Genomic DNA, 17,961 nt, shown 5'->3' with positions numbered 1-17,961 from the left:
ATATAAATGCGTGCAATTCTCTTTCCATTGTTATTCATATTACCAAAGATTTCCTACATTTTCTATTTAATATTGCTCGATTTAAATCTATTGTATAGAAAAGAATTATGCCTGAGAACTTACAAATTTACATCTAAAAATAATATTTTTATAAAAGAAATAGCCTTCGTTATTATAATATATTAATGCTCAAAAGTCAAGGTGAAAATGTTTTTGAAAAATATTCGAGTCCTGGGCGTTCGGGCCTCCTTTATTTTCACGTTTAAAAAAATATTCAGTTTCAGAGCGTTGTTAATAAAACACTGTTATCATCACACAAAGTGCTATTTTTATAGCTCTGTGTGAAACTTTGATTTGCGTTAAGCTTTATGCACAGAATTATTGCTAAAGACACTTGCTATAATAGTATTTAATGATGACTGCCTACAAAATTACAGTACCTATATTTTTGTTTCCCTACAATTTTTTCAAGATTGTAGTAACCATGAACAGTATTAGAAATGTATTTAATCTGTGTATTGTGTTCTTGCTTATATCGTAATTCGAGTTAATGCAGACTATAATACCTAACAGAAAGTACAAAAACAATATTTAAGCGATTTATTATTTAGTTTTCTTACATAAGACAAACGATATTGGTGCCCCTACTGATTAAACACTAAAGTATTGTATCCCTTAAGTCCATTAAAATGTTATCCTGAACAATTTTATTAATTGCAGAAATAATCTGTATGAATTCAATGTATTGAAAGTTTGGAAAGAATGGTAAGGTGCATACAAGTCATATATCAGTAACTGGTTCTTTGATTAATATTTAACTTCATGATTGAACAGATAAAAAAACATTATGGTATGATATTATTATCTATTAAATGTACATTTATAACGAAAAGTTACAAAATGTTTCAGTTACGTACGTATATCGTCTCCATAAATGACAGCATTAATCAAGCAATGACGATTATAGCAGGTGATTTCAAATACATATATACATGTATATGTATATGTATACATACAATCAGTAAAGTAAATAATTTAAGCATTCTATAGAATTCTTAAAAGTTATGTTATTTTAGTTGATAAAAATAATCAAGAATTCTTTGGAATGTTTCAATTTGCTTGTAATGACTATACATATAATATACGGCAGCTACAGTTTATTTTAAGTACGCTAGACGTATTTTAGGATGAAAAAAGAAAACACTGCATTAATAGATTTGAAGAATTAACTATATATTCGTAGTTTTGCTCAAATAATGCGTATATTTAGTAGAAGCTTTTCGGAGAAAAAATTTGTTTATTATGATTTGATTCCTACATTAATTATGCACAAAAAATTTCTGCTACTAATATTTCTCTCGTCATTGTACTTTTGGTGAAGAAGTAATGCATACAAAATATATTACTTAATATAGTCTAATTATTGATTGATAGCCTTATGGTATAGCTTATATTATTAAAATTGTTATCAGCTAATATTTCAAAAACTATAAAAGGTAAAAGCTCACAATTTTGTATAATGTAAATGGACATTTTTATTTTGAAAACAATACATAAAATCGTACTGAACAAATAAAACAGCGTGTACACATTGAAGATGGGTTATAAGTTTGTATCTTTCATACTTTCAAAAGTAGTATACTACAGCAGCTTTAGTAATAATGTTCTATGTACTAAATGTCTCTATGTCTTGAAATTGTGCATGTTTAAAATTTCCGGTATAAACAAATTTATTATTTTATGTATATTATTTTATAGTGCAAACATTACGTAACTGGTTAGTTGAAACATTTTAAATACATTTACATATTTTTGAGTATAATATATGTATACGGAAATTTATTTAACTTAAATAATTATATTGTCGACTATGATTTATGTCTGTTAGTGTTAACTATTTTGAATACTATACAATATTTAATAAGCATATTTTAAGGATTGTGTTTAGTATCGGAAAAATTGTAGACACCCTCTATGGTATAAGTTATACGATAATGCGTGCTTATTCAGAAATCAAGTTGAAACTACCACATTTTGAGTTTTAAATTGTTAAATAGACAAAATTTAAATCATTTCATTCTTTGTCTTATTATTATGAATGAAGTTTAACTGAACTTGTTATTTAAATGATACTGCCAATTAATACTGACGATACTCCGCATATATATATTTGAATTTCTGAGAAAGCACTTTTGTGGTGCATTTGGTTTTGCATTTGTAAAATGAAAAGCACTTTGTTGATTGAGATATTGTTTCTATGAGCATCTTAGGTATTCATTGCATTAATTTTAAAGTGCGCAAATAGATCGAGTTCTATGAAATATGAAAACAGTACCTTCCCTTGTCTGCACTCTTCATTTTAAACATTCCAACAATTGCATTCATTTGGGAAGTGACAAGTGACCATGTGTTTGCGATATCTCTTCGTTTGGTGACTAAAAATTCTAATATCATTTTTATAAAAGTACATTCGTGACGAAATATTTGTAGATATAGTACATTATATTTAACATAGCGTATAATATGTTTATATCTATAAGATTATACTATGTTATATTTTATGAAATCCACGAAATGCGGAACATACCAATAAGCGTTACTAACATACAATTACAACAATGCTATGTATCATATGCATATAATACATGACTTAATTTGCTTTTAGAATTAGAATTAAACAATTTTAACGTTTATTTAGTACACATTAATACATTGTGCAAAATCCAACATGTTAAATTCGTCAGACTCATGGAGACTCTACCGTGGAATCTGAAGGCTTATTAGCAATCCTAGCTGACAATGTTCAACATTCGCAACCCCGCGGTGAATTTCATACTGGAAGCAAGAATGAGAAAGGAACAGTAGAGGAATCTGTAAATGAATCCAATAAATCTGGAGGCGCAGTGAACGAAGAAGACTGTACTAAGAATCACGGTTGGAAGGGATTCAGTCTGAAGAGGCAACTCAGCAAGGTTGATCTGAAAATAAAAAGTACTTTCACGCCGACTTTGGTGACGTCTCAGAATGGGGTACTTGTATGCTTTTTGATATATCCTTCGAATACATCTTTCGTTTTTCTTAGAGATTATCACATGTAAGCTGAGATAATCTACTTTATATCATTTGAAATTACTTCATTTATGTCGAAAGATTTGACTTTTCAAGATTTATAAAACAAATATTATTTATACTACAATCTTTTTATTATATATTTCATTATATATTTATAGAAAGATATATTTATTTATAATGATATATAGATTTATTCCAACGTTATTCGATGTTTTAGCTTCAGTATTTTTGGTATAATGTTGTTTGTTGATTATATGATGATAACGTTGCCTATATATTTTAACGGTATAAAATACATTATACTAATAAGAAAGTTATTTTTCTATTAATAACTTTTTAAATATGAACGTCTTTCTACTAAATAATACATACATATTATTACATGTGATATTTATAATGATTCGTTTAACTATCTTAATATATAACTTAACTATAATATAAGATAACTACATATATGAGAAACTCAATAAATCATTATTCTATAACGATATTTACGACACTATTATTTCATTATTGTTCTAACATTATCGAGACATAAATGTAAAATATTAGTCAAAAATTTATTTGAACGTTTTTCGTATCTTTTATAAAATACATAGTAAACTTGTTACTATATTTCATTTTATCGACATAAATGAGAAGTAGGTTCCTTATCTACAGAGGCTCACAAAAGTATTTGGATACTTAACACGGAAAACTTTCTGTAAACATATTATGTGCATTATATGATAACAAATTTGGGAATTTCGTTTACATTGTAATGACACAACTATCGTGATTATATTGTAATAGCAAAATTTGAAATCAATCCGAAAATGTATATACAAATTGCATGACTTTTATTGCAAGTATATACTTAATGAAAAATTAGTATATAGTATAGGTAATATTCTTATGGAGTGTTCAGATGATTAATACCTGTGTATGCATACCACATTTTAGGGTTTTTAACATTAATCGTATGTAAGAGGCCCTCCAGATAACCGATATACAGAGTATTTAAAGAAAATCGTGCAAGACTGTAAGGGCTTATAGTACTCATCAGGAAGAACAAAAAATATCCAATCAACATAGGTCCTGCAATCAATTCCTTGGACGTAAAATCGATTTTTATCATTTACGAACATTCAATGTCGTGAATGAATTTCTTCGTTGAACATAAACAGAGACTAACTCAGAAGTACGTTAGCTCAAGGTTGTCAATGCAAATGATTTATATTACGCAGATGTGAGTTTTGCATTGCAATGAAAGAAAAACATATCGTATATTTACTGTAAAGAAGAAGGTCTTGTCTTCGTTTATATGTATGCAGTAACCTCTGTTAATATTAGAAATAATTTTATGTTGACAATCTTGAGCTAACTTGCTTCTGGGTTAATTTCTTCGTTTACGTTCAACGAAAAAATTTACTCACAATATCGAATGTTCGTAAATGATAAAAATTGATTTTACGTCCAAGGGATTGATTGTAGGATCTATGTTGATTGGACATTTTTTTTCTTCTCGATGAGTACTATAGCCCTTAAAGTCGCGAATCCTTTTTACTTAACATCCCATGTATTGCCGATATCTATTAACGAACTGCATTTTGTCTGAACGCTCCTTCCAACATATTAGGTTGCCCGAAAAGTGTCTTTCTTTTACAGACACGTCTTTTGCAACGATACATTTTTATACGAACATGAAGCCTAATCTGTCGAACATTGTGATCTTTATTTTGATAGAACAAAATGGATCATACATAATTCGATAAAATAATATAAAACGAAAAATGTTGTGTATCCATTATTTGCTTATAAAACGAAAGAAACTTTTCGGGCGACCTAATACAATTAGCTTTAAACATGATTACACTAAATTATGTGACTTATTGATATGGCGAATAATTGATTGTTTAAATATTTTAGTGATTTTTGCGAAGCTTATGCTTCTGATAAATATCTAATGGTTTCTGTACCTATTCATTTTCAGACTTGTTCGAATTTGACCAATATAATCACTATAATCATGTCTCGTTACAGTGCTAATGAGATTTCAAAATGTCCTTATAATACATATGGAAGAAGTTTTTATAAATATTGAAAAAGAAAGAAAGAAATCAACTCCAATGATCTTGATCTTCGTATATGTTGTCAAGAACACTCTCCTGAATAATCTGCAAAAGGTTAGAGCTATCGCTCGTTATTCTTTAAAAGATCTGTAAAAAGCAACGTATGGTTTGTATTCATGTGTAGCAAGGAAACACCGTACGCTTTGCTCACATGTTCCACTCTCTAGTAAAAATCTATTCCAACGCAATACTAATTCCACACATGAGCGAAACGAATGGGCGAGAAATTTTTAAGAAAAAAGTTTCTTGGACGAAAATCGGGCGCTCTTTACTTGTATATGGAATTGAGTTGGACTGGATTTTTACGAGCGAGTGGAGCGAGCATACAACGCATCGGGTGCTTCTTTCAAATAAAAGCTGGGAAACAAATTCGACTATTACATCGATTACTTCCGTGTTCGCATTCATATATATTTACGTAGACAGAATACAATGTACATAGTAGTAGTAGTGGTACATATATTTTTGTTAATAATTTTTTAAAGAATGACGGACGCAAACCTTCTGGAGACTGTTCAGCAGAGTGTCGTCATAGACATTCATATGTCAAAGTCATTGAAGCTGGGTCTCTTTTTGTCAAAATCTGCCAAGAAATATTTAAAAAATTCTACAAGTTTTAAACATGATTTTGTTGCGACTAAGTTGTTAGTCTCGATTTTGACGTTTGCGATAACGATTTGAGGTCGTTCAGGAGAGTGTTCTTGACAACATCTATCAACATCAAGACCATTGGGGCTGGATTCTATTTTGTCAACATTTACGAAGGTTTCTAAGAGTGTTCGAATACTTTCATGAGCCAGGAACGGATCTATATATTTTAAACGTACAGCAATATGCTTCACATTCCTTAAAATGGCTTTATTTGTTCGTATCATTACTTTTTTAGTCCTTCTACCTACTTTTTTCCCTCGCTTTTGTTATTGCTTTCTTTTCGTTGTGTTCGAAATAATTTGCTATCGTTATATTTAGTCCTTCTACCTACTTTTTTCCCTCGCTTTTGTTATTGCTTTCTTTTCGTTGTGTTCGAAATAATTTGCTATCGTTATATTTAATATAGTTATATTATATTTTTTTACTTTAATGTTGAATGAGAAAGTTTGTTACTCCTTTTTTGAAAATAATAACTTTCTTTGAGATTAATATAAACTATGAGATTAGATATTAGCTTCAAGTTACTAAAAATAGAGATAAAGACATTATGAACTAAGATTAAATATACTAGCCTATGTTCGTTCAATTATTTAGGAAATTTGAGTTAAGTTGAATAATTATAATCGCAATATATGCTACAAATTTAAAGTAGATATGTATAATAAAACGATATTTAATATACGAAAAGTATACACAAATATCTATTCAAAATTATATATTACTTTCTATAATTGATGTAATTTTATTTTACTGAAGATATAAAAATTGAAATCATCCCTTGCATAAGGTTGAGGAAATAATATTATGGAAACAGTTTATATTATATATAACGGTTATATAACAGTTATATAACAGTTTATAAGAATCAAATATTTGTTAATGATTCCCATATGTGAGATCTATTTTTGTTTACGTTGTTTTTTTCAAAAATCCTTTAGCTATTTTCTCCGGTTGAAGAATTATATGCGTTATATTTCATGCGTTAGGAATATATGTTGCATAAACTATTTATTACTAGGACGCGATCAAAAGACTGAAAAGTTTAAGAAACTGTGAAATCCTTTTTTATGAAAAACATCATATAATAAATAAGTTAATTCCTCAATATTATTGATTGCTTTACGTGGTTTGTCTAAACGTAAAAAAATAAACAAACGTTTGAAAATTGGGTGTACGTTAGTCGTTGATAGTTTTAGATCTAATCGTCTAAGTTTGTATAGAACAAAGCTGATGTTTCTTATCTCGATAGGTCTACGATGAAAAAGTATATACAAGTACCCCATTGTTAACAGGTAGGCACTGATAGTAGCAGTCAGAAATCTTCCGTTTTTTACTGTAACATACCCGAAAACGCGAGTTCGCTGTCTCCAGTTGAAAGTACCGTGTCCGAATCTTCATTGTCATCAGAAGGCTCGATACCTGGACGTGAAAGTCCATTAAACGATGATAAAAAGAGGAACAATCAAGAAGCGAAAAGTCCGGTGATCGAAGGAGATAAAACTAAATCGATTTTACGATTTTCCACTGACAATGAGAACGTTATTGAGAAATCGGATGCCGTACGGCCGATTAATTTAACGTTAGCCGAGAGCTGTGAAATGAAACCACCGAGACTGATGAAAATCGTGAAGATGAAGCAAGCGAAAAGGGAAGGTCGTTTATTGTCTGTACCGAATTTAAAATTTGCGAAAAACGATCCAGCGATTTGTGACCTAAGATGCGAGGAAACAAACACGGCCTCCGAATCTTTCACCTGCAATCTAATAAGAAGATTCAGTAAGTGTTTAAAATTAGAGTAGAGGAGAGTTTGTTGTCCGTGTGCATTTAGAAATGTGATACGTGTAGAGTTTAACGTAACATGCGAATGTGAGCATATATGCGTTCGAGTGTGAGCGTGAGTGAATTATTCGTTTACTAACAACATTTTCTTTTAATCGCAACGTCATTGCGTTCACTGGCAATTGACTTCTTCGATCAAAAAAACAGATGCCTCTGCGATGTCATTGACTGAAAGCGTATACTTGTGTCCTACAAAAACTAGACTACATAGAAAGGAGCTCTGCTATATTTCGACTGTGCTTTTATCTTTTCTTTTTTTCGTTTTAAAAGAAGGCCTAGGATGCTCGTAGATTCATGTAAACTAACTTTTAGAGGTAATAACAAGTAACTATGTTTATATATATGTATAAGTGTAAAACTAAAACAACAAAAGAATATACATATATAAATTAAGCTTCCGCCAAACAATATCGTTGGAATCAAAGGTTTATGTGAAACATATTATTTATTCTGCTTGTTAAAATACGCACTCCGTGTAACAATCTGCCGCGTTTACTTGCATTTTTTTTACAGATCTGTATCGCGTATTCATATTTTTTAATTCTTGTGGAGCCTACCGCGCGTAATACGTTATGTATTATACGTTAATTATATTCCATATTCACTTTTCGTTATATGTATACGATGATTCGCGTGTCATCATAAATGCGAGAAATCGAAGAAAAAGTAGTAAACGAGTTTTTTTATATAGATTTAAAATTGAAAATTGAAAATTTACTATACAAACAATTACTAACAGTCATTAACTCACATAAATCTGAGAATAGATACGAGATAAAAAAGCTTGCAAGAATAAAGCCAATTGCGATATTAGACCCCAAGCTTTTTTTGGTACTGATTCAAATAATTTTTTATATTTATGCATGAGTAATTTATGCAAACCACATAGGATTCTGGTGACCACATAGGATTTTATTTGTTGACACTGCACATGAAGAAAGTAGTACCCTTTCCTTTTCTCGCAGAGCATGTACCATCTATTGTTTGACTTGACAATCGGATTATATATACATATGTATCTGTGTATATATATATATTTATATGACATTGATCAAACGAATTTTTCCTTTATTCGTTCCCAAAGTTTACACGATATAGCTGTCATATTTCTTCATTCTTTCCATTACAAGTACGATAAATTAGGTTACTAAATTTCTGTACACGACATTTGTAGCTTTAAATGTAACAATAGTAATATCTAAAATGAATCGACTTGATTTCAGCAAAATTTTCCGAATTCAGATCGTAAACTGCATTCAACAATTTAAAATACATGACGACAGTGTTTTAAACTCGTTAATGCATGTCTTACAGATTTAAGAAATAGTATTAACGATATTGTTTAATAAGAGATTAAACAATTTTTATAATGTTATCCATCGAGAGATGAAAAACGTTTTCTTACTAGATTAGGTAAAAAGGTTTAATTGGAACATAAAAGTCAGCGAAACTTTGCTAATCGAATACTTTTAACATAATATTTTTGTTGTATCTTTCGTAATTTAATGAACGTATTACAGATTTAAAGTGTTAAAAATACCCAAATACAAGTACATAGGTACACAACGTAATAACATAAGAAAATGTAACATAAAGGAAACGAAAAACCTAAACAGGAGATGTCTAGTGTTACATAATATAAATAACATCGATATTGCGATATTAGTGTAAAAAGTTATGTGGAATAAATTTCTGAATTTTTCTAATTATTGGAAAATGTAGAGTCTAATATAATAGTCAGTCAATCAGTTTCATCGATATATCATTATATATTTTATAAGATATACGAGATTATAAGAAATTTTGCTAGGAGACGAACGATTTTCCAAGTTTTGGAAGAGTGCAGACTCGTTGCTTTCACATAACCGACTTCAATAGGATTTCAGGTTGTACTCAGAGGGTGCCTACGTTTTCTATTTAAAAAAATCGTTTCTCACAAATTTAATGTCTACATAAAATCTAAAGCTTCCGAAGTCTGTGGCTACTAGAATCGAAGAACGTTACATCGTAAGGTACAAAGTTAATTAAAATATTTACGTGCACGCATATTTTTATGCTCGTTAAAGTTTAGTACTAATACAGTGTATGTACATATAATACATGATATACGTATAAGAGTTAACGGCAGATCAATGGGAAATGTGATATACATATCTTTAGGACATCTACTTTGCAAAGTAAAAGCAAAAATATACATTTTTGCATTGTATCGCAGAACGGTATATTCTGTTGTATTGCGGCATTTCATCAGTGCACATACAGCTTGTATCCCATATGCCTTGTTCGTAACTAGAAGATATTTGTTTTTGTAACAGCATATCTGTATATCCACATTAGGTACATCTACGAGTATTTGGAATGCATAGTGTACGTACATTAAGACTACATATATTTTCGCATATGTGTTTAATACCCATTTGTGTGAATTCGTTTTAACTTGTATAGATATTTCCCATTCTTAACAATATTATTCACCCCGAGTTTGTAAAATATCAGAGTACTCCTTCGAATGTACCGTAACCAATTATGTAAATTCAATTCTTTCTTCAATTTTTAAAACCTACAAATCTATCTTTGAGCGTAATCAATCTACTAATTAAATGTGAAGAGATTCTACTTTAACGCTTTTTCAGGTTCAAATCAGTTTTGCGGTCTTCCCCGACAGCAAGGTTGATTCAGGTAAAAAAAAAAAGGTTTTTCACATTTTGACAGTTGTCTGATCACCGAGAGAAAAGTATGTCTGTTGCCAGAAATTTATACCGATGATTTATTTCTAAATAACATCAAGTACATATTTGCTTCTATGTTTTTAAGTATGTCGTTAGTTACCTGTATTAATACCACTATCGATTAAGAGTTAATATACATGAACAATTTAACATCTGTAGTTGTTTCATTTCTATATACAGGGTGTATTACCAAAGCTGAACAAAAGCATATCAGTCGATTCGCAGATAAGAGGGAGATTCTAGATAGAAAATGTTACAAGAACATATGTAGATGAAAAATTTAGTGAAATATTATTAATTTAATTAGTTACTAATTTTGATGTCTTTGGCAGCCGAAATGAATTCTTATTTCTGAAATCATTAATCGTGCAAAAATTACTGCTCTTTTGTTTCAAATTTCAAAATTTCAGTTTTTCAAGAAACTTTCTAAAATCTCAACAGGCAGCTTTAAACAAATAATACAAAAAGTCATGTGGTTGCGATTAATAATTTTGAAAGTAAGAATTAATCTATATAGTTAAGATACGTTACGATTGATAAACATTAATGAGTTTCTACATTTTCTACTCAAAATCATCTCTCGAATCAATTTTAATTTTGTTGATACACCGTATATACATACATACATATGTGTACACATATATACCTATATATATATAAATATATATATTGGTTGTTTTTACTGTAATATGCATTTAAGGTACGGTATCATATCACAAGATTCGTTGTGTTTACACCTTTCTCTCGGTACAACATCGCTTTCAAAGCTTTTCGATATGTTTTTAATCATTTGCACGCAATAGCAATAGTAATAATAATAACACGGATGGTTACGGCATCATCAATGACAACAGGGCGCGAAATCATTGCTATATTCTTTTTCTACTTGAAATGTATCATTGACTATCTTGTGCTTCTCTAATTTTTTTTCCCGTATTGACTGACTGCTATAAAGGGCTCTGCATAATATATGCTGATATTCCACATAGCAAATCTTAGAAATAACCACGATATAAGAAACAAATATCTTCCGCCATTTTTCCCACTGATCAGTCGATTCTTTTATTTAGCGTTAATAGAAATCTGTTATAATTATTTTTAAATAACAATCAAATGGAATCATTAAAGGCGGAGTAACTTTTCGGTTTCGTAGTGAAATACGATTGCTGCAAATTTTATTTTGCGCGCCCAGAAGATATCTATATTATATATTTAGTTAAAATAACATTGTTTCACTAAATTAAATGTTATTAATTTCTTTATTTGATTCTTTCGTAAAACAACAGGAATGGATCCATTGAACATTTTGCGAATAAGTATTATACATATTTATGTATTAATTACGCGTTTATATCAAATATTTATCATTCTTTATATCACAAGTATCTAAAATTCTTTTTGTTTTTAATGCTTAAATTTTCAAGATGTATTACGAATTATTTGTCAATACTCACATTTCACAAGTAAACAAATAATATTTGTCGTAATGCAAATATTATAAATGCTTCGTTTCAATTTATTAATTCTAGCTCGATATGCATCTATAATATTAAAGTATTTTTCAATCGTGCTAAGTTGAATTTTTGCAAATCTGTAGAAATTTCTACAATTCTATAGGAAATAATAAGAAAACGTACAATTGAAACTAAATTAAATATTAATGGATAATTATTCGGAATAGAGGCTCATCGATTTCAATGACGTTGAAATATATTATCAAGGTCAACATTCTGAACACCTTTTTCCTATACATATAACCCTCGCTCGGGCTTAGTTGTCAAGATATTAGCAAAAAGACTTCAATTAAATGTAGGCTTTATTACACTCCATTTTAGATTAGGAGGCCGCATTTTTATTTAGTCCAATCTAAACTTAACTCATTGACAAGAGAAATACCACTTTTAGTATCGTATAGGTAAGAAAGAAAAATTGATGGGTTATAGCTTAAGGTAGAATAGTATGCGATCGGCGTTAGGCAGCCGATAACGCTAGCGTAAAATAATTTTCGATGAATCGATTGATATATGGAATGTTGCGATTTATTCCGTTTTTCAATTGGTCAAAAATGTAACAAATATATTTACCGCCATTGAAGAATTGTTTACAGAACAATAATTTATAAAATAAATTGTTAAATAACATTTACATATTGTATCAGACATAAATTACCTTATAGCTTGAAAGTTATAAGCTATATCTTATAGGAGAAAGTTGTTCAGAATGTCGACCTTGACAATATATTTCAAGGTCATCGAAATCGATAAGGTTGCCCCTATTCCGAATAATTATCCATTAATGAAATTTTATCGAACGATATCAGATGTACAAAACATTTCGTGAACGATGTGTTATTTTGTTAAATGAATATGCGATTGGCAGTTCTCTCATTAGGAATAACAAATGAAAATAGTAAGAAGTGATTCAATTTTTCGAAGTATTGTATTTATGGATCTTGAGAAATTTAAGATCATGGTTGTCTGATCGACAAATAGGAATCAGAGTCAAAATATCATAGCAAATATAACATTTTTTATTTAATAAATTTATTTAACTTCTACTTTTACTTAATAAGAAAGAGTACTAGATGGTAATCTTACTTGAGAAATTCTATAAACACTAATAAATGTTTAAAATAAAAACTATAAGGTAATCACTGTATAAAAATAGTGTCCGAATATACGGAACATGTATATGTATGTTAATTCACAAAATCTTGAGAAAATGAAATCTGATAGATACGCAACATTTAGGTCTGTATCGAATATATGTAAGAAGGTGAAAATATTTATTACACAATTTACACACACACATGTATATATGTATACTGCTATGACACTTTGGCTCTTATTATGTCTATTAGTTAAAAATTGTCCAAATTATTGTTATTCTCAGATTACGCGGAACATACAGGTATATATCGCCCCAAGACCTTTCTGCAACAACAAGACCTATAATTCCATAATTTTTTGTTACCATTTTTTTTAAATTAAAAGCAGGATACTGGATATAATAAAAAGAAAGCAAGTAATTTTTTACACAGGCTACCAACTAGTTTTTAAGGCCTTTTGAAATGTTTGATATCTTTACTTGTCCCAGCTAACATAAAAATGATATTTCGCTGTAATAATGATAATAATATTTCTGAGGAATGTCACTTTTCTCACTACATATTACATAACCAGTTTTCATAGAGTATGGAGAGCACTCTATTTATTCTGTAATTTGGATTATTATCCTACGAGGAATATAACATGAATTCTTTCCCTCCCCTAGAACATGTAAGATTCGTTCAGGTAACAAGCAGTTTTAATTTCATTTTTCTTCTTATATACCTTCGATCTTTGATTCAGTTTACATCGCTAATACGTCTTAACAAACATGCCTAAATAATATTTCTGCATTTAAGTAAATTGAAAATCAGACTCCGGTGAAGTTACTCAGTCACCGTGGAAAATAACGTAGTTAATGATAGAATTAACATGTAATTAAAATATAAAAGACTGAAAAGATGAGTAGCGATAACTTGGAGGAGAATGTGAAAGAAAAACCGTTTACTGTAAGGTAATACTAGAGTTTTAGAGTGGGATTTAAGACTGCTTAGCCGAGCACATCTATCATACTTTCTTCATGTTTGATCTATCGCTCATTTGTAGATGAACGGGATGTGCATGTTGCCGGTAACGCGAAGAAGTACGGTGGTCGTTGGTGGTAGTGGTTGCGGTGAGAAAGGTGACAACGCCGATAGTAATAGCTGTAGCCCCTGTGGTAACACTGGTGACGGTGGTTGCAATAGCGAAAGTAGTGGAGGACCTAGTACTAGTGGTGTCTGCATCCCTCGGTCGGGTGTTCAGAATACCGTAAATAGCGGCGACGACGATATCGCCGGCTCGAATGCGAATTCTCGTAAATCCCTTACGATCGAAGCACGTCAGTCTCGTGCTCAGGGTATAAGAAAGCTCCAGAAGTGTCTGAGTACCACTACCAACCATTATGAGCTGGACTCTTCGTCGTTGAACAACTTTCCAACGACTTCGTTACTCTCTAGTCACCGTAACACCGAGATACGAGGCTATTCGTCGACCACTCCGCAAGCTTCTTTCAACTACCAGAATATTCTCTCCAACACCAGACAGTATAACAGCTTCGGTAGTATTATTCAATGAATTATCATTTTAATAAGTATAATTGCTATACTACTTATGTAGATCATCGATTGTTTTCTATGTTACTGAATGAGATAAGTCTATTCTTCTCTGAGTGCTTTTTTCCTCGTTTCGTTGTTCCTTTGATTTCGTTGTTAATAGAACGATTCTTCTATGGTAGGTTCAACGCGATTAATGGAGACCAGCATTTCTTGAACATATTTGTTCCATACCGTTATAGAAAAACAAACTGTTTCAAAGGTGAATTTGTTCAAAATCGAGAAGTGACTAATTTTTGTGAGTAATTCTGGGAAAACAATACAACGATACAACGATATATGTATAATAATATATAATAACATAAAATAATCTATAAGTAGTTCGTGAAAATTAGATCAAATCTAACTAATATTCCGAAGTTTCTTAGATCAATTTGTTTTTTTATTTAAATCTCTTTAAATTTCAAATTTCACAAAACCGTTTCGATAATGTGTTATAGTTTATAACGTTATAATTTCAAACAAATTTATTACAGCGTAAACGTATACCCTGAAACATGTTCTTATATCTTTCTTTATCATTACTCTTATATTAATCGATATTATCTTCTTCCTTGACGACCGACATACAGAATTTATAGTAATATCATAGTCATAAATTAACTTGTAACTTTTAAAAATGGCTGTTTTTAAGATTGGTCTTCGTTATCGTATCTCTTTTTCGCTATGTCTGATAAATACTGTCTGGTCTTTGCTGATTTGAGTGTGGATATATATTACTTCGGCAGACTTTATTACTCTGCATCACGTCTTTTTTTCCTAACGGTCTATTCACTCACTCTTGGTCAAACCACTTTCTCTAAAAACACAAAACGGCACATCATCCAGTTTGCGTGATTTCTAATTCTCACACTGCACCTCTGATAAAAAAATACTCTTCCGCGTTCTCTCCGATTTTCATCTATCTGCCTCATTTTTCAGTTGGCTTTTTTCTAATAAATGTTGCCTAATGATAACACATTGAGTTAATTCTTCCGCTCAGTGTACACTTTATGAAATATCGAATGCACAGGATGTTGATAAAGATGAAATAGTTATAGTTTCTTTAGCATTAGTATGGTATAAAGTTACATCGAAATAAAGAGAACGGTATCTGTGGAAACAGCTGATAATTAAAAATTTTCGTACACTTGATACATGCCTTATATACATATATAAAATATATAAGATACTGGATTTATATCATATACATGTTTAATGTTACATGATAAATTATAACTATGAAGCTATAATTTAGGAAAACAAGTATCTACATAATTTGTATTGTCGTATGTGAGAATTTTGTTCGCATCAAATTACATAGCAATGCAGACTATATAGTTACCGCTGTATTTCAATGCCATAATGTAAGTAAAAAAAAAGAACGAATTATTTGTTATACCGATGAGTAAGAAATCGAGTTTGGAAAAGCTTGAACTTTTATTAAAATCTTGTGCATACCTATATAACACGCGTACATGTATACTGAGTACGTTTGGAACGTAGAATTCGCAGGGATGTCGCGGAATGCCTTTTTAGTGCATAATCATATTCTTGCTACTAAAATTTCGTTTCTTCTTATATCTAGAGCGTGAATTGTATATGTTATTTAAAGTTCATGTTTTAATTTTTAAAATCAGGTCACTCTTTGTGTTCAAGCTTTCAAGTGCCTTTGGGAGTGTGGATTGTGTCGAACGTGCTATAATTTCATGAAAACGATTAGCGACGCAACTCATTTTATTTCGGTGATATTAAGATCAAATGCTGAATAACGCATATACTAGAATATTATGCAGAGGCAAAAATTTACTTCGACCGAGATGTCCTTTCCTGAATCGAACAAGAATCGTATCGGACGCAAATAAAAAATAATTTTTATTAAAATAAAAAATAAATTTTGACGATTAAGGTTGACACGGTAACCGGTCCTTAGTTGCGTTTAAAATGGAGATATAATTTAAAGTTCCATTCAATTTGTAATTTGCAAGATTTTAACGAATAATATACGTCGTAAAATATTTTTTAACTTTCTACCCTAGTTAGAAATCTTATTACAAATGTACGCGTCTTATTACAGAATCTCATCAACCTTATACTTTTACCATTTATCTAATGATTTTAGGTAAATATGAAAATTAATATTACTAACACCGTTTAAATATACTACTCAAGTATTATGTTAATTACATCATTTAAGTATTAAGTTCTAGTATTTCATTTTGTTGAACGCGATAATTAATAGGGAACGGAATGAAAGTGGGATATACGTCGTTGATTTGGCTACACGTAATTTGCGCATGATGAATCGGCACATAGTGCCAATAATATATTCGCTTAAGATTGACTGATCTCTTAATTACAATTACAATGTTACCTTATTTTCTGTTCGTTTCGTTTTGCGTGGCATTCTAACGAACTTTGCGACATACTAGATATACATACATCGGATCGACTTGATGAATGTTGAAACGAATGAAAGATGTTACTTTGTGAACTGTCCTATCAAAAGAGGTACTAGTCATAATAGTTGTTGTTGTTGCTGTCGCTGTTATTATTATTATTATTGTAGTTGTTGTAATTATTGCTATTCTTGTTATTAGTGTCACTATCCAAAACGTTTCAGTTTTCTTTCACACTCTGACCGAATCTCTTACCGATTTTCGTTAATTTACGTTAGAAAACTTAACTTGTCAGAGATGTTTACTGTGATAGATGTTGCATGCTCGTCATAATTTATACGGCAATGTTACGTGTTCGGTATTTAATTTTCCATTTATTCTCGGGACTGCTGGTCGGGTAGACAAATATGACAGTTCGTTTCAACGATCAAGAAGCTCAAGCATGTCGTCGCTCGAGAATATCACCACAGAAACCATCAGCTGCCTTACATTCGCAGATTCCTACACGAAAAAGAGCGGTATGTGACATTTTCACACGAAATTGCTTCTTAATCGATGCTCTTATTAATATGATTTATTCTATTCTTAAGATACCAGTCCTGTGCCAACACTTTGGATCGGTACATCTTTAGGATCTATACAAACGGTGATATTTAATACACCTGCTCGTGGAGAACGACACGCTCATCCAGTCGTTGTTTCTACCTGCAGTAAGTGTTGTCGTGTTCGATGAAATGTATTAGGCCTTTCTATGTATGTGCGTGTCTGTGCACATGAGACAAGATATAACATAATGTAATGATTATTCTATTTGTTTTTATAGATGGATCTACGTTTAAGTTAAAGGGATGTATTCTATCAATGTTCTTCTTAGATTGTAATGGTGCCCTGATTCCATACTCTTACGAGTCCTGGAAAGACGACAGTATGGAGAGTAAAGAACGCAATAGTATGTTATGATACCTGTTTGTTTAATATAT

At 30.6% G+C, this 17,961-nt stretch overlaps 1 protein-coding gene across 8 annotated transcripts in view; it reads left to right on the top strand.

The window, feature by feature from the left end:
• The window catches only part of Tomosyn (syntaxin-binding protein tomosyn), a 73,559-nt gene that overhangs the window by 41,510 nt on the left and 14,088 nt on the right, over positions 1–17,961 (top strand). For 3 of the 8 annotated variants that reach the window (XR_011799475.1, XM_072000277.1, XM_072000275.1), the window contains exons 13-17: positions 2,745–3,029; positions 7,127–7,612; positions 17,376–17,499; positions 17,572–17,691; positions 17,805–17,930. Coding sequence is in view for 7 of the 8 variants with exons in the window: in XM_072000277.1 (XP_071856378.1) it covers positions 2,745–3,029; positions 7,127–7,612; positions 17,376–17,499; positions 17,572–17,691; positions 17,805–17,930 (1,141 nt within the window). In the remaining variant the exon portion in view is untranslated. Of the gene's footprint in view, positions 1–2,744; positions 3,030–7,126; positions 7,613–10,306; positions 10,353–14,055; positions 14,549–17,375; positions 17,500–17,571; positions 17,692–17,804; positions 17,931–17,961 lie in introns of all 8 variants that reach the window. The other 5 variants (XM_072000279.1, XM_072000278.1, XM_072000281.1 and 2 more) reach the window with 3 other exon arrangements.

This window comes from Bombus fervidus, chromosome 3, assembly GCF_041682495.2.
Source record: "Bombus fervidus isolate BK054 chromosome 3, iyBomFerv1, whole genome shotgun sequence".
In the NCBI taxonomy this organism is placed as follows: domain Eukaryota; kingdom Metazoa; phylum Arthropoda; class Insecta; order Hymenoptera; family Apidae; genus Bombus; species Bombus fervidus.
This window is presented reverse-complemented; position numbering and strand designations above follow the sequence as displayed.